This window comes from Festucalex cinctus, chromosome 12, assembly GCF_051991245.1.
Source record: "Festucalex cinctus isolate MCC-2025b chromosome 12, RoL_Fcin_1.0, whole genome shotgun sequence".
Classification (NCBI taxonomy): domain Eukaryota; kingdom Metazoa; phylum Chordata; class Actinopteri; order Syngnathiformes; family Syngnathidae; genus Festucalex; species Festucalex cinctus.
In genome coordinates, this window is record NC_135422.1 from 3,334,472 (window position 1) to 3,358,109 (window position 23,638).

General features: G+C 39.4%; 1 protein-coding gene across 1 annotated transcript in view; it reads left to right on the top strand.

Moving 5' to 3' along the window:
- Nucleotides 1-23,638, top strand: part of col12a1a (collagen, type XII, alpha 1a) — a 74,723-nt gene that overhangs the window by 25,385 nt on the left and 25,700 nt on the right. Inside the window, exons 21-47 of the mRNA XM_077538721.1 lie at nucleotides 10-156; nucleotides 2,378-2,517; nucleotides 4,188-4,317; nucleotides 5,555-5,700; nucleotides 5,944-6,073; nucleotides 6,182-6,318; nucleotides 7,426-7,555; nucleotides 7,655-7,794; nucleotides 8,336-8,468; nucleotides 8,618-8,638; nucleotides 10,350-10,489; nucleotides 11,665-11,794; nucleotides 11,945-12,084; nucleotides 12,988-13,117; nucleotides 16,075-16,217; nucleotides 17,699-17,828; nucleotides 17,959-18,101; nucleotides 18,675-18,804; nucleotides 19,274-19,393; nucleotides 19,476-19,622; nucleotides 19,703-19,819; nucleotides 19,917-20,069; nucleotides 20,162-20,236; nucleotides 20,320-20,459; nucleotides 21,448-21,571; nucleotides 21,661-21,804; nucleotides 22,217-22,381. Of these exons, the coding sequence (XP_077394847.1) occupies nucleotides 10-156; nucleotides 2,378-2,517; nucleotides 4,188-4,317; nucleotides 5,555-5,700; nucleotides 5,944-6,073; nucleotides 6,182-6,318; nucleotides 7,426-7,555; nucleotides 7,655-7,794; nucleotides 8,336-8,468; nucleotides 8,618-8,638; nucleotides 10,350-10,489; nucleotides 11,665-11,794; nucleotides 11,945-12,084; nucleotides 12,988-13,117; nucleotides 16,075-16,217; nucleotides 17,699-17,828; nucleotides 17,959-18,101; nucleotides 18,675-18,804; nucleotides 19,274-19,393; nucleotides 19,476-19,622; nucleotides 19,703-19,819; nucleotides 19,917-20,069; nucleotides 20,162-20,236; nucleotides 20,320-20,459; nucleotides 21,448-21,571; nucleotides 21,661-21,804; nucleotides 22,217-22,381 (3,525 nt within the window). The remainder of the gene's footprint in view (nucleotides 1-9; nucleotides 157-2,377; nucleotides 2,518-4,187; nucleotides 4,318-5,554; nucleotides 5,701-5,943; nucleotides 6,074-6,181; nucleotides 6,319-7,425; nucleotides 7,556-7,654; nucleotides 7,795-8,335; nucleotides 8,469-8,617; nucleotides 8,639-10,349; nucleotides 10,490-11,664; nucleotides 11,795-11,944; nucleotides 12,085-12,987; nucleotides 13,118-16,074; nucleotides 16,218-17,698; nucleotides 17,829-17,958; nucleotides 18,102-18,674; nucleotides 18,805-19,273; nucleotides 19,394-19,475; nucleotides 19,623-19,702; nucleotides 19,820-19,916; nucleotides 20,070-20,161; nucleotides 20,237-20,319; nucleotides 20,460-21,447; nucleotides 21,572-21,660; nucleotides 21,805-22,216; nucleotides 22,382-23,638) is intronic.

Genomic DNA, 23,638 nt, shown 5'->3' on the forward strand with positions numbered 1-23,638 from the left:
ACATTTCAGGTGTGAAGAACGCTGATGAAAATGAGCTGAGGTCCATTGCCTCGGATCCGGATGACATTCACATGTACAATGTGGCTGACTTCTCCTTCCTGCTGGACATTGTGGACAGGCTCACTGACAACCTTTGTAACAGTGTAAAGGGACCAGGTGTGTATCCGTTTACATAGGATGACCAGATTATCAATATTAACTCATTAGCTCCCAAAGACGTATTTATACGTTTGTTTGATTGTGTTTTTTTTTTTTTATGCTAGCGCATACTTAAGGCTTTGATGCAGCTTCTGAACTGAAGAGAATGCTTGAAGCAATGGGAGTTATTACTAAAATGCCCAGCAGGTGACAGCAGAGTATAAGAGCTCCACCAGGGCCATGTTACTAACAAGCTCTTTTTGCCAGTCTTTTCACCGGGAATGTGAATAATGGTGAAATGCTAATGCTAATTGCTGCAAAACAAAAACAAAAACAAAGAGAAATATACTTTCCCCCCCCCCTGACTCTAATCTTTTTTTTGGTAAGGTTCCATGTTTTTATAGCAATAGAACACAATAGTCTGTGGGCCTTACAAAATCAGTCCAAATTCAGTAAAACAGTTGGGAGTGAAGGGGGTTGCTTCAGTGAAAATGGCTGGGAGTGAATGAGTTAAAATCTGGGACACTACAATTTCGCTCACCAGACCGACTATAACAAATTTACCATAATCGCTAGTCAGTCTGGTGACCGGTGGTTGGGTTATTACTTTAGCTAACGCTAAATGCTACAAATGGGACCTGTGCGTAAGAGGGACAAGGGATACAGTTGCAGATTTTTTTTTGTAATAAATTGATCTTGTATCATAATAAGGTTGTTTAAATGGTTACCATTAGACCACTCTGTGATTGGCTGGCAAACCAGTCCAGGGTGTACCCCGCCTACTGCCCAAAGCCAGCTGAGATAGGCTCCAGCAACCCCCACGACCCTTGTGAGGAATAAGCGGTCAAGAAAATGGTTGGATGGATGTCATTACACCACTTGTCCCCCATTTTGTGACTTAATTTGAAGGTATTCTTGAACATCTTCTCCATAACTTTGTGGGAACATTATGGTGAAGGCCCTCATCTGTTCCAGCACGATTGTGCCCCAGTGCACTTAGCTTCATAAAGGCATGCCTGGATGAGTTTGGTATGGACCTTATGAGCCTTGACATCAACCCCAATAAAACACCTTAGGGATGAATGAGAGAACACATTCTGAGCCAGGACCTCTCATCCAACATCAGCGATTTCTGACCTCAAGTGTTCTTCTGGATAAGTGGAAAAAGATTCCCACAGACGCATTCCAAAATCTTGTCGAAAGATTGGAAGCTGCTGCAATTCTATTTATTTCTTCAACCTCAGTTCCTGCATACATTGTGTAAAGGCGGAAAAAAAAAAAGTCCCATTACTTTTGTCCAAATAGGGTATTTGGCTTACTATTACGTGTGATGGAGAAGCAGGAAAGAGTCAGACAATTAGAAATACAGTCAAACCTTTGTTTTCGAACGCTTCTGTTCTCAAAATTTGAGAATTTTATGTCTCAGAACTCGTCCAAAAATTCGGCTCTCAACCAAACTGAAAAAAAGCCGAGCGTACCTGAACGCGACTCACTCGGGAGCCGAGCTAACTCGAATGCCCGGTATGCTTCCTCCGTAGCACAGTCGTTTTCAACATTCGTTTGGAACAGATCTGGTCATTGTTATTTACGCAAATCTTTTTTTTTTTTTTTTTTTTTTTTTTTTTTTTTTTTTTTTTTTTAGTTTTGCATCATTTATTAGCCCCTAATCATGGGTCCAAAGAAAGCAAGTGCAAGTGGTAAAGCTGGTGAAGAAAAGAGGAAAGTAGTGCGCAGAACTATTGAATTTAAAAAAGAAATGTTTGCATTTTTGGGGGTTTTCCATCATTTTAGATAGGATATCTAAATAAAACAGTGTTTATTTCTACCCTTTTTTATTTATGGTAAACAGTATACAGTGCAGTTTATGGTGTAAAATAGTAAAAAAAAAAAAAGTTTTTTTAGACTTGGAACGGATTAAAATTATTTACATTAATTATAATGGGAAAAATTGTTTCGGATTTCGAACACATCGTTTTTAGAACAGCTTTCTGGAACGGATTATGTTTGAAAACCGAGGTTTGACTGTACCTGCTAATACAGCATCTTTTTTATCCATTGCCACTTAGGTAAAATGCATGCAACTTAAATTAAAGAGTTGTGAAAATGGTCTGCGGTGTGAGGAAGTTGCCACTTTCCAGTGTTATGAGATTTTGCAGGTGCTAACCCACGTCGGAAACAACTTGAGTGCGCATATAATGCTGACCGTGGCGGTTTGTCTTGCACTTTCCGTCTGCTGAAGGAGGTGCGCCCGATGCGCCGACTAATCTGGTAACATCTGAGGTGACTCACAGTTCTTTCCGAGCCACATGGACTGCCCCTGAGGACCCAGTGGAAAAATTCCGTGTGGAATATGTGTCTGAATCAGGACTCACACAACAGGTAACTATATAACGCTTAGACCACCAAAAAAATACGGCCAGTATTTCATTCTCATAACACATAAAGGTTAAGTGCAGTTCCCGAGAGTTTGCGGTCTAGAGAGAAGTTTGGCCTAAAATACTGGATGTAATGAGCCACTTTTTTTTCAGCATCTAATGGGATATTGTTTCAAAAACTTCAATTTCCAACCTCCTGTTTGTATTGGCCTCCTGCTGAATGGGTGTCCAATAACATTATGATCGGATGCAGGGCCAGGAAACATTAACACAAAGGTCTCAGTTTGGAATAGAAACCATATCATCATGACCTCATGAACAACAACAGCACTGGAAAAATAGTTTTATTAAGTATATTGACATGACATGCTCATTTTGGTTAATTAAATGATAGCCCAAATATGATGAGGGAAAACAACTTATACCAATTATAAGTAGTGTTGTTCCGATACCGATACTGGTATCGGCAGAGGTGCCGATACTGCATAAAAACAGTGGTATCGGTATCGGTGACTACTCACAAGTAACATGCCGATACCATTAATTCCAACGCTAATATAGGATTTTGGATGCAGAATCTTGTGTCTTGCTCGTGCACAACAGTCACTGATGTGTGACATGTTCACTGCATGCCGATCTAAGATATCCTATTGGCCCTTGAATGCTCTGAACCAATGGCAGGATAGCTTTTTCATGTTGAGGAAAAAAAAACCTTAAGTATCGGTATGGTATCGGTATCGGCCGATACTGCAAAGTTGGGTATCGGTATCGGTATCGGGAGCCAAAAAACGGTATCGGAACAACACTAATTATAAGGTATGCCTGCACAAACTAAATAGGCCCAAATTTATGCAATTTTAAATACATAATAAAGAAACAATTCTTAATTTTTATTGATAAATTTATTTTTCATATTGTTATTCCGTTACCTTATTCCCTGCATTTTATATGACACTGCAAACTACAAGACAAACAATAAACAAAGTGAGTTGTGTACATCAATCAATGTTGCCAACTTGGCGACTTTCTCACTAAATCTGGCGACTGTTTTTTGTTTTGTTTTTTGTTTTTTTGCCAAAAAGTGATTATCAAACTATCAACTTTTTCTTGTGTTCTTTAGGTTTTGTTTCTTTCTTCTTATTTTTTCTCATTTTTTTGCCTCTCCCACGACGTTATTCCATGCTATAACGTGCAAATTGCCAATTATGCAAATTAGGGAATACTTCTAGCTACTTTTTGGACAGCCAATAGCTGCTTTCATTACTGGAGAGTTGGCAACACTGTCTACATACGGCTGTTGAGTGTAAAGCTTTTCTCTTTGTGCAACTACCTCCTGTGCGCACAACCACTAACCATCAAATAATATTCGAGATTAACTAGATTACTAGTTCATATAGCCTCGATTCGTCCCCCAAATCCATGTCCGCATGTCCGTTTGCCATTTAACCATCAAATCCTGAATCCATTCGAATGGGTTACTAATTGCACTTTTGTGGAAAAAAACATTTCTTCGTCCAAAAAAAAAGAAACATCCAATTTGATCATATTGGTAAATGGCGTGCACTTATACACCGTTTATTCTTCACCATCATATATTGAAACCGCTTTACACCGAACTTTGCACTTGAATCCGAAAATTCTGAATTGGTCTGTGTGACCTCTCTCTGTTGTTAGGTGCTTGTGGACGGCACTCAGGACACAGTGGTACTCCGCCAGCTCGACCCTTTGACGGAGTATCTGGTTAACGTCTACTCGGTGGTGGGAGAAGAGATCAGCGAGCCGCTGAAGGGCGTCGAGACCACATGTAAGTTTTATCTCCCTGGGGTTGGTTTTGGTTTTACTACTCAGCATGTAGTGTTTGATTAAAGAGATTTTTAAACATCCACTTATGGTCAAAGTTTCCAGTGGGAATGTAAACTCAGATCGTCGTCTCCGAATAATGTCAACATTAAAGCAAGCCTCACAAGACTTTTTATCAGCATACAGTAGCTTTGGCCTTATAGAGTGAAAAAATACATAAAAATAGAAGCTTTCCCATTGAGATCAAACAATTTAAGCAGTCGGCTGATCACACACGTCCTTTCGGGTTTTTCATTTTAAAAAACATTTCCTTGCGTTAATTACTGTTTTTGACCGTGATTCATGTATGGCTGTCGCCATCTATTTTCTTCACCGCTTGTCCTCAATCTCCTCTGGTAAGCTGGAGCGCATCCCAGCCGAATTTGGGAGACCATTGACACTCATATTCACAGCTATGGACAATTTTAAAGTCTTCAATTAACATTACTTGCATGTTTTTGGAATGTGGGAGGACGCCGGAATACTCTGAGAAAAAAGGTCATTCTATCGCGGGGAAACTATGCAAACTCGAGAAGTGTGAACGGTTTGAGCCTCATTTTGACTTCTTATTTTTTTAAGTACCGTATTTTCACGACTATAAGGTGCACCTAAAAGCCTTCAATATTTTCAAAAGCTGACCATGCGTCTTATAATCCAGTGCGCCTTATATATGGATCAATATTGAGTTGCCACAGGTCGCGCTGTCAAGACGCTATCGGCGACACTGCACGATCGGTGACGCGCATGCGTAGAAGATCCCGCCATCTTGGATCGCTAGCTAATACTAATACTTGACCTCAGAGAAAATAACAAAACAGCTGTTTATTCATTTTGGGAGTGAATGGAGTTGTCAGAAAGCTGGATTGTAATCTATTAATAAAGTTTGACTGACCTATCTGACTGTTTTGTTGACATTCCCTTTAGCGCAGCACCATCTAATGGATGTGTAACGTAACCCCAGCCTCTACTGTAGCACCGTATATATGGAAAAAGTTTGAAAATAAGTCATTCATTGAATGTGCGCCTTATAATGAGGTGCGCCTATTTGTGCGGAAAATACGGTATTGCAATTTTATTGACACTAAAAAAAAAAAATCACGATTTATTATTGCCAAAAAAATACAATGTAGAGACACCAGTTTAAAAAAAAAAAAAGAGAGCATTATCATGTATCATATAATTCCTCACTGTCTACTCTGCAGTGCCCCTTCCTGCTGTGAGAAGGATGGACGTCTTTGACGAGCAGATGACCACAATGCGAGTGAGATGGGAGCCGGTGCCAAGTGCTACAGGTTACATGTTGCTCTACAGCGCCATTAATGCCACGGAGCCTACAGTCGAGCAGGAGGTAAAGACTCATTCTTTTAAAAGCAAAGTACATCAAAATGATTAACACTCGTGAACAGTTTTCGTTGAGAGACGCGCAAAGGAAAAGTAACATTGTTCTAAAAAGGGTGGGTGTGATCGTGTATGATCTCACTCAGCTCAGGGAGTATCTGAAAATGTTCTGAGGGGTGCTCAAAACAGTGATTAAAACCAAATGTTTCTCACAGGTGTCTTTTATCTCCAACTTGGTGTTGTTTTCCCACAGATCAGAGTGGGTAGCGATACAACTGATGTTCAGCTGGTGAGACTATTCCCCGACACGGCCTACTCGCTGTCGCTCTTGGCCCTGCATGGGGCGGATGCCAGTCAGCCACTGACACAACAGGGAGTCACCCGTAAGTAGCAACTGAATTCAGATTTTATAATATTTCTGATCCAGCAAAATCCTGAAAATGTCAGCATTTTAGACTACATTTATGACTGACTCTGATATATTTGTTCAGTGCCCCTGCCACCTGCGGGTGAACTAAGGGTCCGGGATATCACTCATAGCACCATGAGGCTGATTTGGGATGCTGCTCCTGGTCCTGTCCGCAAGTACCTCGTCACCTATAAGCCCGAGAACGGAGAAGCTAAGGAGGTGAGTTTGATTTAACGCTTTCTTTCAGTGTGGGATCTAATAATATCACTGAAAATGTGCTGAGTGACGTCTCAGTCAGCATCTATTTGTATGAACTTTCAAATTGTTTGAGTTTAACAGTTCCCGAGGTCATTAAAAACAAACAAACATGAAAAGTAATTACATTAATCTAGCACAATCTAGCAATAATAAATGTGATAAATGCATTTGTGGCGACTGGTGACCAGTTGTAATTCACAATGAATAAAATGGTCTGGAGTCCACGAGGTGCCTAATGTTCGAAAAAATGTAGTGTTCCTGTCACCAGCGCCCAACATGAAACACTTATACCATCCAGTGGCAATTTTTTTTTTTACCTCAACACAAATTTATGACTCAATGTTTCACACTTAATTACTGTATCAATCAACTAAAATATACAAACACATTTGGATTAGGTAACCATATTTGTCCACTTTTATTTTAATTAACAAGACAAAGACAAACTTGAATAATATATTTTATTGTGCATTTAGGACAGATTTAGCATGCGATTAATTTGGGATTAATCGCGAGTTAACTATAAACATCATGCAATTATTTACAACAGCCCTAATATATTTATATTCATTCATTGTGTGCTTGTGTGTATATGCAGTAGAAAGTAGGCATTTTATTAGTTTTAAGTTGCATTTAAAAAAATTGCCTGCAAAAACCCTGTTCAATGAAAAGGTTAAGACAGTATGGTTTTAGCAGAGTCAAAGGTGTTGTTGAATGGATAGACCACAGGGTTGCTTTTCCCTTTTAGGAGAATTCTTGTTCTGGAAACATATGTTGGATGTGTCTCATGGCCTGTCAGTTTGATTATGAAAAATGTAGTGAGCAGGGGAAAAAAGTGTTCTGGCCAGAAAATAGCAAAATGTTGGCTTTATGGATCATGGGATTCCTACCCACTCAGTGAGAGCATGCCACTCAAAACACAGACACATAAAAATCTCATTTTGTCTGATTTGGATTCCAAATACAGTCTCTTAAAACTGGAAACTTATGCAAGACTTGGCAAAAAAAAAAAAATCTGAAGTCAGTTTACAAATTTGGAATAATGTTACGCAATAATAATGTTTACAGCTGGAAGTGGGGGGAACACGGACCACGACAGGACTAGACAACCTGATCTCGCAGACTGAGTATACCCTGGCTGTTACTCCAATCTACGATGAGGGTCCTGGCCAGACGATGTTGGGTGAAGGAATCACTGGTAAGAGTGAAGATACAACACAACTTACAATGACAAAGAGCGACGTTTTTTCTTAACTTGGTGAAAAGTCACTCTAACTTCCAATCTTCCATCTTTCAGATGTGGTTCCTGCTCCAAAGAACCTTCGATTCTCAGAGATTACCCAGACCAGCTTCAGAGCCACCTGGGAGCATGGAGCTCCTGATGTGGCTCTCTACCGCATCGGCTGGACCAAGAGGGGAGAAAACAACTTCCAATATGTACGTCTGCACACATTACAAAAAAACAGAAGTATGTTTCAACGCTTGTGTTATTTGTTCCTTAACTCATTGACTCCCAGCCATTTTCACAGAAGCAATCCCGTTTGCTCTCGGCTGTTTTACTGGATTTTGACTGATTTTGCAAGGCCCACAAAATATTGTGTTTTATGGCTATAAAAGCAAAAGGAAGATTAAAGTCTCTTCTTTCATCAGGAAAAAAAAGTATTTTTCTATCTGTTTCTGTTCTGCAGCAATTAACATTAGAAGAGAGCTAAGTAATTGATTTTTTTTCTACATGGCCCTGGTTGATCTCCTTTGCTCTGCTGCCACCTGCTGGCCGTTTGTGTAAAAACTACCATTTCTGAAACCGTTCTTTGCAGTTGATAGGCTGCATCAAAGCCTTCTGTATGCTCTAGCATAAAAAAAACGAAAAACGTATAAATACGTCTTTGGGACACTTAAAACATAAAAAAAAACGTATTTACACGTTATTGGGAGAAAATGAGTTAATTGTCTCACATGCTTGTGTCTTTCTCATCAGGCCATTCTGAACAGTGATGACCCAACCCACGTTTTGGAGAACCTGGAGCCAGACACCCCCTATGATGTGTCAGTCACCGCCATCTATCCAGATGAGTCCGAGAGCGAAGACCTGCTCGGAACCGAGAGGACATGTAAGATGACTGTAATGAGAGCAAATGAACGTGCATTCGATGTCCATGTGGAATCTTGATGAAAGGTTTTTGTCAATGGTGGATATTCTGCATGTGATGTTCAAGTGAAGGGTTGCGCCCATTATATCTTTTTATTTTTGCCTCTGTAGTGCCCAGGAGAAGTATTCCGTGTAAGTAAATGTGTCAAAAGGAAAAGTATGATTTTCCTTTTTAAGTGAAGAAAGGCATGATTTATTATTTTGGCCAATCTGCACTTGTTGTTCATTGGTCAAACATCATCATTATTTTCATCATCATTTTCATCATCATCATCATCATCATCATCATCATCATCATCATCATCATCAAGCTGTGCTGCCACTGCAGCTGGTTACTTAAAGTGCTACCCAGCTTGAATCTTTGTCTGTGCTCTTGCCCGTCTGCTTGTCCCAGTACTCTTCTTGAGAATGATTTACTGTAAAAATCCTGTGAATAACACACACCCGTGCCTAATAGCGCCACTGTCCAAATCACCCTTAACTCATTCATTCCCAAAAACGTATTTATACGTTTTTTTTTTGTTTTTTTTTAAATGCTAGAGCATACAGAAGGCTTTGATGCAGCTTCAGACCTGAAAAGTTCGCTTAAAGCAATGGTAGTTATTACAAAAAACGGCCAGCAGGTGGCAACAGAGTATAAGAGAGCAGCACAGGCCATGTTGCAACAAGCTCTTTTTCCCCAGTGTTCTCAACAGGTTTGTGAATAATGATGAAACTTTGCTATATTCTAATGCTAATTGCTGCAAAACAGAAACAGATAAACATATACCTTTTTTGTCCTGATGAAAGAAGAGACTAATCTTTCTTTTGGTACGTTCCATGTTTTTATAGAAATAGAACACAATATCATGTGGGCATTGCAAAATCAGTCAAAAAACAATAAAACAGTGAAAACGCCTGGGAGTGAATGAGTTAAAAAGCTTGTTCTTCTTTTTTTTTTTCTCTCTCTGTACTAATGAGTTTAAGTCCAAGTTAAAAATGATGCTACCATGCCACTGATTAAGGTCTTTAAAAAAATAAAATAAAAAAAATAAAAAATACATAAATACATTAAAAAAAATAAATTATATATATATATATATATATATATATATATATATATATATATATATATATATATATATATATATATATATATAATATATATATATATGTATATATATATATATACATAATTAATTTTTTCTGAAAATCTTGTTCTAACACACAACAGGATTTTAGTTATATTAGTTAGCTATTTTTATTTATTTACTTTCTGTTTGTGTCAAAGGTTAATTTCTTATTATGCCCCAGTATAATACTCCAATCCCCAATTTGGGCAAAAAAAAAAAAAAAAAAATACAAACAAAAAAATGAGTGTTCTTCCCAGGATTTTACAGTAACTATAGTCATGTTAAATGGCTGAAGACGGAGTTCAGGTCTGCATGTGGTGCCACACATGATTTGCAATCTTGTTTTTGAAGTCCATTTCATCATTCATCATTCCATCTTTCCATCCATCCATCCATCCATTGCACTGACTAGTCCATCAATTAATCCAAAGTCCATCCCTGCTTCAGAAAAGATACCATCCCTTGGATGAGTATTTTTTTCTCCTTTAAAACAGCAAATCCTTGATATTCATATGAAGCATGCATGCATATTCCAATATGTTGATTATCTCGTTGCGGTGAGAAATACATTTGGATTCATTGACGTGTAAACAATCAGAGTCAATGGCCGGAATATCAAGGACATCATCTTTTAAAAACAGTTTTAAAGGAATTATGAAGCAACAGCTCTTGGCTGAAAGGATAACCGACCATTCTGACAAGGTCGTAATTGTTTTGTATGCACTCTTCAGCACCTCTTGCTCCTCCTACCAACCTGGTTGTGTACAACGAAACTATCACAACCCTGAATGCCAGGTGGAACCCAGCTCCAGGCCGTGTCCAGAACTACAGGGTCACCTATGTTCCCACTTCCGGTGGCAGGACCCAGACTGTAAGTCAAACACTCAGCACCGATTGGTCACACCAATTATGCAGTGAAGTCAACCCAAATGTTAAGGTTAATTACAAGTGTAGTATCAAAAGAGGAGGGATACTCTTTTATATTTGTTTAGAAACGTGATATTTCCATTAAGTGGCAAAGAGTGAAAATGAAAAAGGATTTATGGTATTACATGTATACATTAAAAGTTTGGCAGTACACAAACTTCATTATTTGGCAGTCAAATTGACGTTCTCAATTATTAACTCAATCAGTAGATTTGTTCCTTTCATTCAGAGCAGTCTCCTCCAAGAAATATTTGTGCATTGCTTCAACACAGCAGCAGCAGTTTTGCATTCAAGTAGTTTTATGCATTCAAGTAGTATACAGAGAGCGGTCCAATCTAATTTGCTACACGGCATACGTGAGAGTTGTTTTTTTTTTTTTTTAAATCATCACTTAATATACATACACAGTATATATCGACACCTTAAAAACAAATCGGATTTTTCAGGAAACAAAAATGTACCCATTTGCATCAAGAGAAGATGATTTTGGCAAAAAAAATGTATATATATTTTTTGCAAAAAATAAAAAATTACTTTGGCAGTTATTTTAAGAGGGTGAAGATATGCGATTTCCATTGTGGTATTGACTTCAATACCACAAAGATGTCCTGAAATTTATTTACTAGATGGCGGAAGCAAACTTTGATTTGCCTTCTTGATAAAATTCGCTCCTCTCTGAGAGGCCATCTGCACCGTCAGCTTTGCCTCACATGGCTTTGCTTAGATTTGCAATCTAGATGGATCGAACCTGATGAAATGTGGTTACCCTCCAATTGGCTGCTTGATATGACGCTGAAGGCCATTGGAAGTTTTCGTCAGTTGAGTTACCTTGGCAATATTGTGTTGGTTTCTTTATGCCAGGCACATTTGGAGTTATATACACAAGAGAAGAAAATCCTTGTATTATCAGGATAATACAAATTGTGTTCTTTTCATTTTTGACCAAAATTGTAAATATCCCATATTTGTGACACATGAACAATCTTGGAAGCACATTGATCCCACAGGTTTACATTTAATCTGTCAACATTTGATAGCATTACTGTCTTACTTGACCCCATGATTTTGTATTCAAATATAAACTGAAGAGCCTAGAATGTTCCTTATTTTCCCTAATAGGCCCAAGTTGGAGGGAAGAAGACCAATCTCTTCATGCCCAAGCTTACCCCTGACACTGAATATTCCATCAGTGTGGTGGCAATTTACCCCCGTGGAGTCAGCGAGGAACTCGTTGGACTTGGCAGAACCAGTAAGATGTTTATAATTTGCACGCTTCCATATAACAAATCAACAGGAGCGTCCTTAATGAATTTTTACACTGGTTAAGGATGCATATGATTGGAACTGGACAGTTAAATGTGATCATACGTTAGCACTGAGTTACTTTCTTTCGCATCAGAGCCTCTGGGTGGTGTCAGGAACCTGCGGGTCACCGACCCCACGACCAGCACCCTGAATGTCCAGTGGGAGCCTGCTGAGGGCAATGTGCGACAGTATCGAATCTTCTATGAACCTGCAGCTGGAGGCCGGGAAGACATGGTAAGCAGTAGGGGTGTTAAAAAAAATCGATTCGGCAATATATTGCGGTATTACATCGCGCAATTCTCGAACCGATTCAATAGGCGGCCGAATCGATTTTTAAATATCAATTTTTGATGGAAAAATATTCACTAAAACGTCTTAGGGTTCACACCTTAAGCATGGACGAATGTTATGTTAATGGGACATTAAGCCTTATTATTTTATTTCAATGCTGTTCAAATATGAAACAGATTACAACCTGTATAAGACTGAAGTTTTAGATAAATAAATAATACATTTTCATACAAATCTTACACTTTCTAAATTTAAATAAAAAAAAATCGCAACAAACTACTCATAGATTCGTATCGGGATTAATCGGTATCGAATTGAATCGTGACACGAATCGAATCGTCGGGTGCGAGGCAATTGACACCCCTAGTAAGCAGGGAGGGTTGTTACCACAAATCATCATTGGGTCTTAGAGTGGAATTTGTTCATGAAAATATTTTAAGAAAAGTTTGCAGAATTTACAGAAAGTTCTTAGAGTTCGTGATTCATACATTATTCACAAAGACATAAAGGGAAACGTTAAAAAACGACCATTGGTCGTGTAGCTTTTGTTATCGCTGACTCTTGTGTTGCTGGAATCAACTTTGAGTCAAAACCCGTTTGCATTGTCTTAAATCAGATGGGTCGGCTTCAGTCCATGCAGTGACCCAAATAGGATAAGCAGTAAAGATAAGTGATTAACGAGTCTTCAATAAGGTTGGAATGTTAATACAAGAAGAACATTCTTGGAATTGAACCTTTCATCCGGATCCTCCCTTTTTACCATACTCCACTTTTCACTTTTATGTGACTGCCTCCACTTTGTCAGATCTTCCCTTGAAGTATATCTTTTGTTGTTACTCCTTTCAGGTCCAAGTATCCGGCAACACGTTCAACACCGTGCTGAAGAACCTTCAGTCCGATACTGTCTACACTGTGACTGTGGTTCCTGTGTACACCGCTGGAGAGGGACAGCGCATGTCGGAAAATGGCAAAACGCGTAAGTTCAGCCTGCGAATGAACACTGGTGGATAATTAACTCATTCGCTCCCAGCCCTTTTCACAGAAGCAATCCCGTTCAGCTGTTTTACTGGATTTTGACTGATTTTGCAAGGCCCACAGAATATTGTGTTCAATTGCTACAAAAACATAGAACATACTAAAAGAAAGATTAGAGTCTCTTCTTTCATCCGGAAAAAAAAGTATATTTCTATCTGTTTCCGTTTTGCAGCAATTAGCATTAGAACAGAGCTAAGTTTCATCAGTTTTCACAAATCTATTTAAAATTGTAATTAATTTAGCTTTTTTTTCTGCATGGCCCTGGTTGATCTCCTTTGCTCTGCTGCCACCTGCTGGCCGTTTGTGTAATAACTACCATTTCTGCAACCGTTCTTTGCAGTTGAGAGGCTGCAACGAAGACTTCTGTATGCTATAGCATTAAAAAAACACAAAAAAAACGTATAAATACGTCTTTGGGACACTTAAAACATTTATACATACTTAAACGTATTTATACGTTTTTGGGAGCAAATGAGTTAAATACATTTCCAGTAGTTAATCTTTTTTTTTTTTTCCTATCCTAGTTGCAAGACAGTTTGTATTTATGGAATCAATTATTGCTAAACTTTCTGAGTAAGATTTCAATGAAGGCTACATCCATTATACCTTTCTATTTTTGCATCCATAGTGTCCGGGAGTGGTGGTTCGTGTAAGTAAATATGTCAAAGGGAAAATTGTTTTTCCTTTTTTAAGTGAAAGCATGCTTTATTTATATGGCCGTTGTTCATTGTCATTATGATCATCATCATCATCATCATCATCATCATCATCGTCGTCATTATTATCATCATCATCATCATCACCATCAAGTGAAGCACTTGTGCCATACCCAACTCTCGTGGGCGTGGCTGTCCCTCTTGCTGTTTTATCCAAATCGTTTTCCGATGACGGCGTTCAAATGCGCATGGGTTGAGAATTTCTTGTTTTCAAAGTCTATTCCATCATCCAGTCATCATTCATTTATACATCATGTCATCTTCTCATCCCATCCATTGCATCCACTGATACATCCATTAATTCCAAAGACTTGATCCATCCATTCCATTCTTGATATTCACACATATGCATGTTCAAATGTGTGCATTGATGACAAATGTATTTACCACGATACTGTATACAAATTAGTTGTTACAAATCAATGGAATATCAAGTACTGCATCTTTGAAAACAATTTTAACTGAATGATCTGATCTTCAGGAATCCATTCATGCCTCACCAGAGTGAACTTAAGTAAACACTTTTGCCCGCAGCCCGTTTCGGGGAACCTCGTTATAAACTAAATAAATATCATGATATCACAAAAACAAAGACAAACTGATTGTATACATCTCAGTAGATCAATCAAAAAAAACATGAGCGGCCGAGTCTGCAAAATCCGGAGCAATGATTAGAGGGGGGGGGGGGCTACAGCTTCAAACCGCCAACCTCCACCCTTGAATGATTCAGCATTTTGTGGGGTGATCGCGTCGAAAGGAATTCCTCAGATGGCAACCTTAAATGGTGTCTGCTCTTTCTTTACCGTAATATTGTCCATTTATAGGTTGGAATGATGGGTGGTGGTCACGATAATGGTGGGCTTGGGGTATATCAGGGGAGGGGATGCGTTGACTAATTGCTCTCCTTTGGGGAAAAGGAAATTAGGGGGGAGCTTTATATTCTTTATGGCCTTAGACTCACTTGAATAAGGTCACGAATAGTGCCTATTATTTCCATTTAGTTAAAATAGATCATAATATTTAACATTTTTCTTAACCTATCCCTTTTATGTTCCACTAATCCAACCAAATGCCTGCAAAAACAGACTTTTTTTTAATTTTTTTTTTACATCACACTTTGTTGACTTTGCGGCTATTATATTGTCAACTACAGCGCCTTTAATCGGTCTCATTCAACTTCAGGATCTTCTCAATTCACTAAGTATTTATTGTGATTTAAAAACTCAAAAGAGTTGCAAGCAACCAGCTTCAGCCTATGAAAGTACGGAAGTACTTTTTGTGTGTTCAGCCCGCCGTGTTCCCCCCCCCCCCCCCCCCCCCCCCTTTGCGTTTATTGGGGGTTATAATGGAGGAGCGGCACAAAAAGCTCTAAACATCTGCTTTGGATTTTTTGAATGTGAGCATCTGCTCATGCACCGTGTGCATCCTTTTCTGTTTCATTGCGTTGACAGGAATTTCCTGTTGATAGAGGTATTGTTAAGCAACATTTTAAAGATAAACACACGTGAATTTGTCCGCTTTTCCCGTGGGATGTATTGATGTAGTTCCATGGGGAGAAACATGTACCAACAGGTACAATTTTCAGTACCGGGAGCAATGTTGGTCGCTCATTGTTCGAAGAGATTCAAAATCACGGCATGGCGACACATGGCTAAAAAATAGCCTGTTGCGTTTCTATACCTTTGTTTGAGACATTGCAATATTTTCCACAATATTCACAATCCATTGAGCTAAAAGTCTAATTTCGAATAGAATTATGTACCTTCTCACGAAAGCAAAGAAGCGGGAATTTCGCGTTGCTAGCATAGCATTGCTAATGTATTAGCATACTGAAAAATGAAGACAAGCTCAACACCCGATTATGAAGTCTTTTTCAACACATTTTTCCTTGTAATTGAAGTACAATGAAAAACACTGAAGTACATTCAAGCTTCAGGGGACATCTGTAGATTATTGGTGTTGAGCTAACTGGTCTGTTTTGTCTCGTCCTCTCTCATCTCGGTGCAAAAACACTTGCACTGCTGCCCTTTCACCTTGCTCTGTCATCACTCTTCACTCTGTCCAACAATCCTCTCATTATACTCCACCTTCTCTGTCTTACCTTTTCCCAAACCCTGACCTCTTACCTAATCTTAATCCGTCTCCACCTTCAACCACCATCGAACCGTTCCTGGCTCTGCAGTGGATCGTCGACCCGTCAGGAACATCCAAGTGTTCAACCCCACAACCAACAGCCTGAACGTACGCTGGGAGCATGCCACGGGTCCAGTTCTGCAGTACCGGGTGCTCTACACTCCCGTGACCGCTGCCAAGCCCCCAGAGTCGGTGAGTTTCCGGCAAACAAAGTGGGCACAAATGTATCAAATGTATTTTTACGGCCTATCAAGCCACCCTTGACTTGAATTTAAAGTATACTTCCATTTACCACAAAGGAATGTAACAGCCCCGTAATGTGACATTAAAAGCTAAACAGTCTGCTTACCAAATGTCACGTCTTTTATAGGCTACATGTACATTAGCATGAACTGTAAACCGGGACTGGGTTCTTTAATTCGCACTGTAGGCGACATCTGGAAGGAGTGTTTCAACGTCTTAACGTGGAAAGAATTAGGAATATGTAAACAACTTTTGAAGCTGAGATGTGACATCACTGGCTCTCTGTGCCGTCTACATCGAATAGTGAGGATTTCAGAACGCAGCCCTTGTCTGAGGTGCATGTGAAATGACGCCACAACTTCATAACTGCATAACTGACTTTGGGTTGACAGCTTTACCTGTTGCTGGCCTTGATATTCTCTTGGAGCGAGTCCCCAGCAACTCGGTTCTCACGCAAACGTATATATATCGCGTGCGCGAGAAACGTGGCCTTCGCAGCTGTCAAACACGCTCATCAACCTCAAAGGAATATTTGGCTCTTCCTTCCTCTCGGCGTTGACAGCTACGGGACTGATGAGTCGAAGGGAGGCGTTGTGTAAGAATGCGCAAACACGTGTGCATCAAGAGAGAGGGGCAAAGGTCTTTGTGGGAGCGATTGGCAGGAAGATGTCATGTCATGATACGCTTCGCGTTTGCTGGGAAAGGAGTGTTTGGTCAAAGGAGCAGAATAACTTTTCTATCATTTTTCACAAAAGAAGGAGGTGGTGGTCATAAACGGGGGAAAAAAAAACATTTGTAATTTACACAGTTGGGGATGACGGAAATGTAAATGAGGAACTTGTTCGAGAAAAATGTGCTAAGACCACGTTAAACTAATGATAGAAAAAACAAAACAAATAGATACTGTATTTTCCGCACTATAAGTCGCACCACATTACAAGGCGCACCTTCAATGAATGACATATTTTAAAACTTTTTCCATATATAAAGGCGCTACAGTAGAGGCCGGGGTTACGCTGTGCATCCATTAGATGGTGCTGCGCGAAAGGGAATGTCAACAAAACAGTCAGATAGGTCAGTCAAACTTTATTAGTAGATTACAAACCAGCTTTGTGACAACTCCATTCACTCCCAAAATAAATAAAAAAAACAGCTGTTTTATTATTTTCACTGAGGTCAAGTATTAGTATTAGCTAGCGATACAAGATGGCGGGATCTTCTGCGCACCGATCGTGCAGGGTCACCGATAGCGTGACCTGTTGCGGCTCAATATTGATCCATATATAAGGCGCGCCGGATTATAAGGCGCATGGTCAGCTTTTGAAAAAATTGAAGGCTCTTTGGTGCGCCTTATAGTGCGGAAAATACGGTAATTATAATTCCCCCTGAATGCGATCTTATAATCGTTCATGTTGTGTGTTTGCACGCAGCTTTTGGTACCAGGGACCTCCACCACGGCCTTCCTGCCGGATCTGATCCCAGACACCGATTACAACGTTGCAGTCGTCGCCGTATACAGCGATGGCGAAGGAGCCACCATCAGTGACAGCGGCAAAACACGTACGGAACTTGAGATTTACAACGCCGACTTGATTCGAACAGCCCTGTAGATCACGTGATTATTTTCGTATCAATCGGCGAGTGATAAATCAATGTAATGATGAAGGTACTGCAATTTCCCCGAATGTAGGTCCACGCGGCGGCCCCAGGAACATGCGGGTGTACGACCCCACGACCTCCACTCTCTCCGTCAGCTGGGAACATGCTGACGGCCCGGTTACGCAATACCGCATCACCTACGCCCCAACCACTGGAGATCCCATTGAGGAATATGTAAGCATTTGTAGAATCTTGAAAATTTTTCCATAACATAAAAGATGTTTTTCAAATGTGCAGGTGTACCACCATAAACATCCACTAAGTATGTTAACTCATTTACTCCCAACCATTTTCACTTAAGTGTTTTCCTGGATTTTGACTAATTTTTCAAGGCCCGTGAAATATTAGGTTCTATTGCTATAAAAATATGGAACATACCAAAAGAGAGATTAGAGTCTCTTCTTTTATCAGGGGAAAAAAAAGTATATTCCTTTCTGTTTCCGCTGTGCAACAATTAGCAATAGAACATAGCTAAGTTTCATCGTTTTTCACAATTCTGCTTGGAACTGTGGGGAAATCAGCTTGTTTTAACATGGCCTGGTTGATCTCTTATACTCTGCTGCCACTCAACCATTTTCTGCAGTAGAGAGACTGCATCAAAGCCTTCTCTCTGCTAGGCATAAAAAACGTATAAGTACGTCTTTGGGACGACTTGAAACATTTAAAACGTGACGTATTTATACGTTTTTGGGAGCTAATGAGTTAACCTTCGGCTAAACTTTTGGCTTTCTCTCATATGATTTGCAGACGACAGTACCAGGGAACAGAAACAATGTGGTTCTGCAGAACTTGGATTCCGACACCCCTTATAACATCAGAGTGACGGCCATCTATGCTGAAGGACCAGGAGGAGAGCTGGAAGGAGATGGTCGCACAGGTACAGACTAATCAAGCCATGTTTCTACAGGAGGTTCCAATTAGCTGAGGGAGAGAGCGAGAGCGAGAGCTTTTTTTTTCGATCCGCGTCGACTGGATTCGGCACAAATGTTTTGGAATTCACAACAGAAGTCCGAAAGTTTGAAGCGACTCATCTACTTGATTAGAAATTCTGATTAATTCCAGAACAAGGCATTTTTGATTCGGTGTCACAGTGGCCAAAAAAGAATCAAATGTTCTTGCCAGAGGATTTAAAAATGGCTGCACTCCAGAGAGACCTGCTTCTTATAGTAGTCCTGGCAAAACAAAACCCTGTATCATGACACGATCAGTTTCCTGAGGTTTGCTTCTTGTCGTTTCCCTAACTCCCCATAATTCATAAACATTAATCAGCGATTAGATCACAATCACATGGAATTGCATCTGCATGTTGTCGCTGTGATTCAAACCAGTTTTTTTTTTCCCGACAGCGGCTATGCTCGGACCCAGGAACCTTCGAGTTTCTGATGAATGGTACACCCGCTTCAAGGTGTCCTGGGACCCCGTTCCATCGAGGGTTACGGGATACAAGCTCATCTACCAACCTGAAGGTATGATTATGCCATTCTAGAGATTAGTACTTTTGTTTTCCACATGTTTTTCACATTTTATCCTGTTTACGTTTCCTCCCAGGATCTGACGAGTCCGCGGAGGTGTTTGTCGGCGACGTCACTTCCCACCAATTGAACAACCTGACACCTGGAACCACCTATGACCTGAAAGTGTTGGCACAGTACAGCACAGGCATCAGTGGACCTCTGATTGGCCAGGGCACCACATGTAAGTTGATCATTCAGGTACATCTCCTCCAAATGATATTGGCAATCCCAGTCAAATATGGTTTGTTTGTTTTTTTTTAGTGTACCTGAACGTGACAGACTTGACAACATATAACGTGGGCTATGACACTTTCTGCATCCGCTGGGCTCAGCACAGAGCCGCGACGTCCTACAGGCTTAAAGTGCAACCTGTCAATCGTGAGTACATCAGCAATTTTTTTTTTAATTTTCAAGAACCTCTGTTGAAATATTTCTATGATTAGTTGGGTCTCATTTCCCTTTCCCGCCTTTTAAGCATCTCATCGTGGCGCTCAGGAGATCACAGTCAGGAGCACCGATAGTAGTCACTGCTTTGACGGCTTGACACCTGACACCCTCTACACTGCCACTGTGTACACCCAGACCCCCAGCATGGAAGGTCCTGGCGTCAACGTAAAGGAGCGAACACGTAAGATGGCATTATGCTTCAATGTGCATGCCATTTCAAATAGCATATATACTTTTTTAATGTACTTAATTTAATTGCTGATTTACCTTCAGTGGTTAAACCCACCGAAGCGCCAACCGAGCCACCCACCGCTCCTCCACCAGCGACGGTTCCATCGGCGCTGGATGGTGAGGAGAGCTTTAAAACGTTAAATAATGGTAGTAATCCACTAGGATGGTCGCGATTAATTATTGATGTGCTCGAATCACAGTCTGCAGAGGTGCAAAGGCCGATCTGGTCTTCCTCATTGATGGGTCTTGGAGTATCGGAGATGAGAGCTTCCACAAGGTCATCCAGTTTGTGAAAAGCATGACTGGTGCCTTTGATGTCATCAGCCCGACTGGCATGCAGGTCAGAAGTAATTCTCTGATAATTGTCAGTTTGTTGGGATTATGTAGAATGGAAAGAACTAGAGAATGGAATTTCCGCAGAAATTGCGTTTTTTAACGCTGAGAGGCTGAATGAAAAAATTGTGAAATGATTTAGAGTGCTATTGAATGATGTGGGATAATATTGAGTCACATGAAATGATACGGAGTGACCTGGAATGAACATTTTGAGTTGGAATGGACTGATCGGTTTAAAAAAAAAAAAAAAAAAATCTTCAAAAAAAAATAACATAAAAAGAGAAAAACAAACAAGAAAAAAATACTAACATTTGGCTTTTATTTTTTATTTGCCATAAAAATGTGGTAAGGATAAGCTGAACACAAAATGTAAAAATTAAAGGAAAAAAAAATTAGTTTTGAAGATTTGCTTTTATTTTGGAATTTTGAAAAAATAAATAAATAAATAAGCTGAACAATTTAAAGTTGAAACAGTTGGAATTGTTCCAAAAATGTATATAAATACATAAATAAACAAATAAAATAAAAAAAATTGAAGGAGAAAAACAAAACAAAAAAAATCTTAAAATTTGGCTTCACACGTAATTTTGTATTTTTTGGGAGTGGTATTGTAGTGGTGAAATTTTTTTATTTTTAGTCAGTGGGAATTATTGGCGTGTTGAAAATCAGTGAACTGAATATGTGGAATTATTTAAATTTCAAATAGGAACTATTTGATTGTAAGTTGAATGTGAATTTTTGGTGCAAAAATGTCTAATTTTTGTGAAAAATTTGAATTTTTGGAATGAGAAAAATAATATAGAAATAGTATAGATTTTTTGGACTGTGTTGAAATTTGAATTGTGTGAATCAGAGAATAAATATATAAATACAAGTGTATCACATATAGGAAGTTGTGAATTGATGGATGGATAACAATCTATAATAAAGTTGAAGATGTACATATGTTCACATGTCCCTCTTTGTCTCATTCTTACCTGCCTTCCCAACAGGTTGCGTTTGTGCAGTACAGCGATGACGCAAAGACTGAGTTCAAGCTTAACACATACCATGACAAGGGAGTCGTCGTTTCAGCTTTGCAGAATGTCCGCTACAGAGGAGGAAACACCAAGACGGGTACTCTCATCTTACAAGTGTGCATCTATCTACCTGCCAGGCGAAAAGATCAAGTTTGCATGGTTTTGATTCCTGCGTCTTCCTTACAGGCATTGCGCTGAAACACGTTTACGATAAGGTGTTCACCTATGACAGCGGAATGAGGAGGAATGTTCCGAAGGTTCTCGTAGTGGTCACAGATGGACGCTCCCAGGATGACGTCAAGAAGAGCGCCCTGCAGCTGCAGCAAGCTGGTACGCCTCAAAGCATTTACATCTGTGGAGCGCGCAAACACAAATTGGAATGATTGGAATTTCCGTTTTTTTTCCCCCCAACACAATTGTTTGCAGATTTTTAACTCAGTCAATGACAAAAGCATGAGGAAAAACGGTTACAAATTGATGAGTTTGTTTGTAGAATTATGCACAACATGGAGCGGTGGTGAATGAAGCAAGGACTAAATGGATGAAGGAATTTGATTTATTTTGTTTTTGTTAATGTTACAGTGTACCACAGCTATCCATTTGTCAAATATTACGTCACCCTTCTCGACCAGAAAGTAGCATGCCAACAAACAAACAATCCCCCTTTTTCAGTTCAGTTCCGAGTTAAAACTTAACCTCTTGGAATGACATTTTGTATTGTTTTGTGCGTTTGCCTCCACAGGCTACAGCGTATTTGTGGTTGGCGTGGCCGACGTGGACATGGCAGAGTTGAGAAACATTGGCAGCAAACCCAGCGAAAGACACGTGTTTGTGGTGGATGACTACGACGCCTTCGCCAAGATCCAGGACAACCTGATCACCTTCATTTGCGAAACGGCAACTTCCAGTAAGACAGAGACGATATTGTGTCCTTTACTGGTCTACTGCCAAAGGAAGTACCTGCTTTCAACCTAGATTTTCAAAATTCAAAGCCGGGACACTGCAATTTAGCTGGAAATCAAATATACAACAAATTCTTGCCAGGAAATATTTACAACAAATTAAATGGCTTGTGATCACTGGTTGTGTTATTATTTTAGCTAATGCTAAATGGTACCTTGGTTGACAGTTCAACAGTGCTAAAGAGTTCAATTATCCAACTTTTTTTGCTCGGTCCCGGTGAAAAGCGCCGCCAGAAACTCTCAGCTCATGTTCGGTTTAACTACATTTCCCAGGATTCTTAGACATGGCAGGAGGAAGTCGTTCTAGTTCCGGTATATGACGCAAATGTGCATGTGAAAGGAAATAGGAAGGAATTGAACTCATTCAGTGCCATTGACGGCTATACACGTCAAAGCAGGGCTGTGCAATTAATCGAAATTCAATTATAATTTCAATTATTACACTCCACAATTACAAAATCAGCATAATCACAAACTAAAAAGATTATTGAGTTGTTTAAATTTATACATTTGCACCTTTTTTTTTTTTTAAATTTTAAAATAACTAATTTGATCAATTTTGTTTCATCCAAAAGGAACTTGCATAAATATAGTGTTTCAAATAATTTTATTTGTCTTACTATTTTTTATTTGTTTTTTTTATGTTTAAAAACGTTCTTGTTTTGTACCAAAAAATAAAATTTTTTGCCAACATAAATAAATATATATTATTGTAAATTCTGTTTGGTCCAAAACTTAATTATAGTGTTTCTATTTTTTTTTAAATTTGGTCCTAATATTTGTAAACGCTTTAACATTTTCTTGATTTGTGCCAAAACATAAATAACCGTTTGAAATAATCGTGATTTCAACTATTGCCAAAATAATCCTAATTATCATTTTTTTTCCCCATAATCGAGCAGCCCTACGTCCAAGATCCATTTTTTACTGGGCTGGCAGTGAATGAGTTAACAGATAATTTCCTTTTTTAATTTGATGATTGTATGAATCGCTGTGACAACTCTATGATTGACATAAAAATGGCCCAAACAATTGGCTTGCTGACTGGACTAAAAAAAACAAACAAACAAAAAACTAACAAAAATTGGACGCTGAGACGGGGCTGACAAAATCAAGGCACAAACATAGGAAGAACTGTCCCGTTTAACCCGTAGGCGTTATTGTGACCCGTTTTGGGCTTTTGATGGTTCTGACCAAGTCAT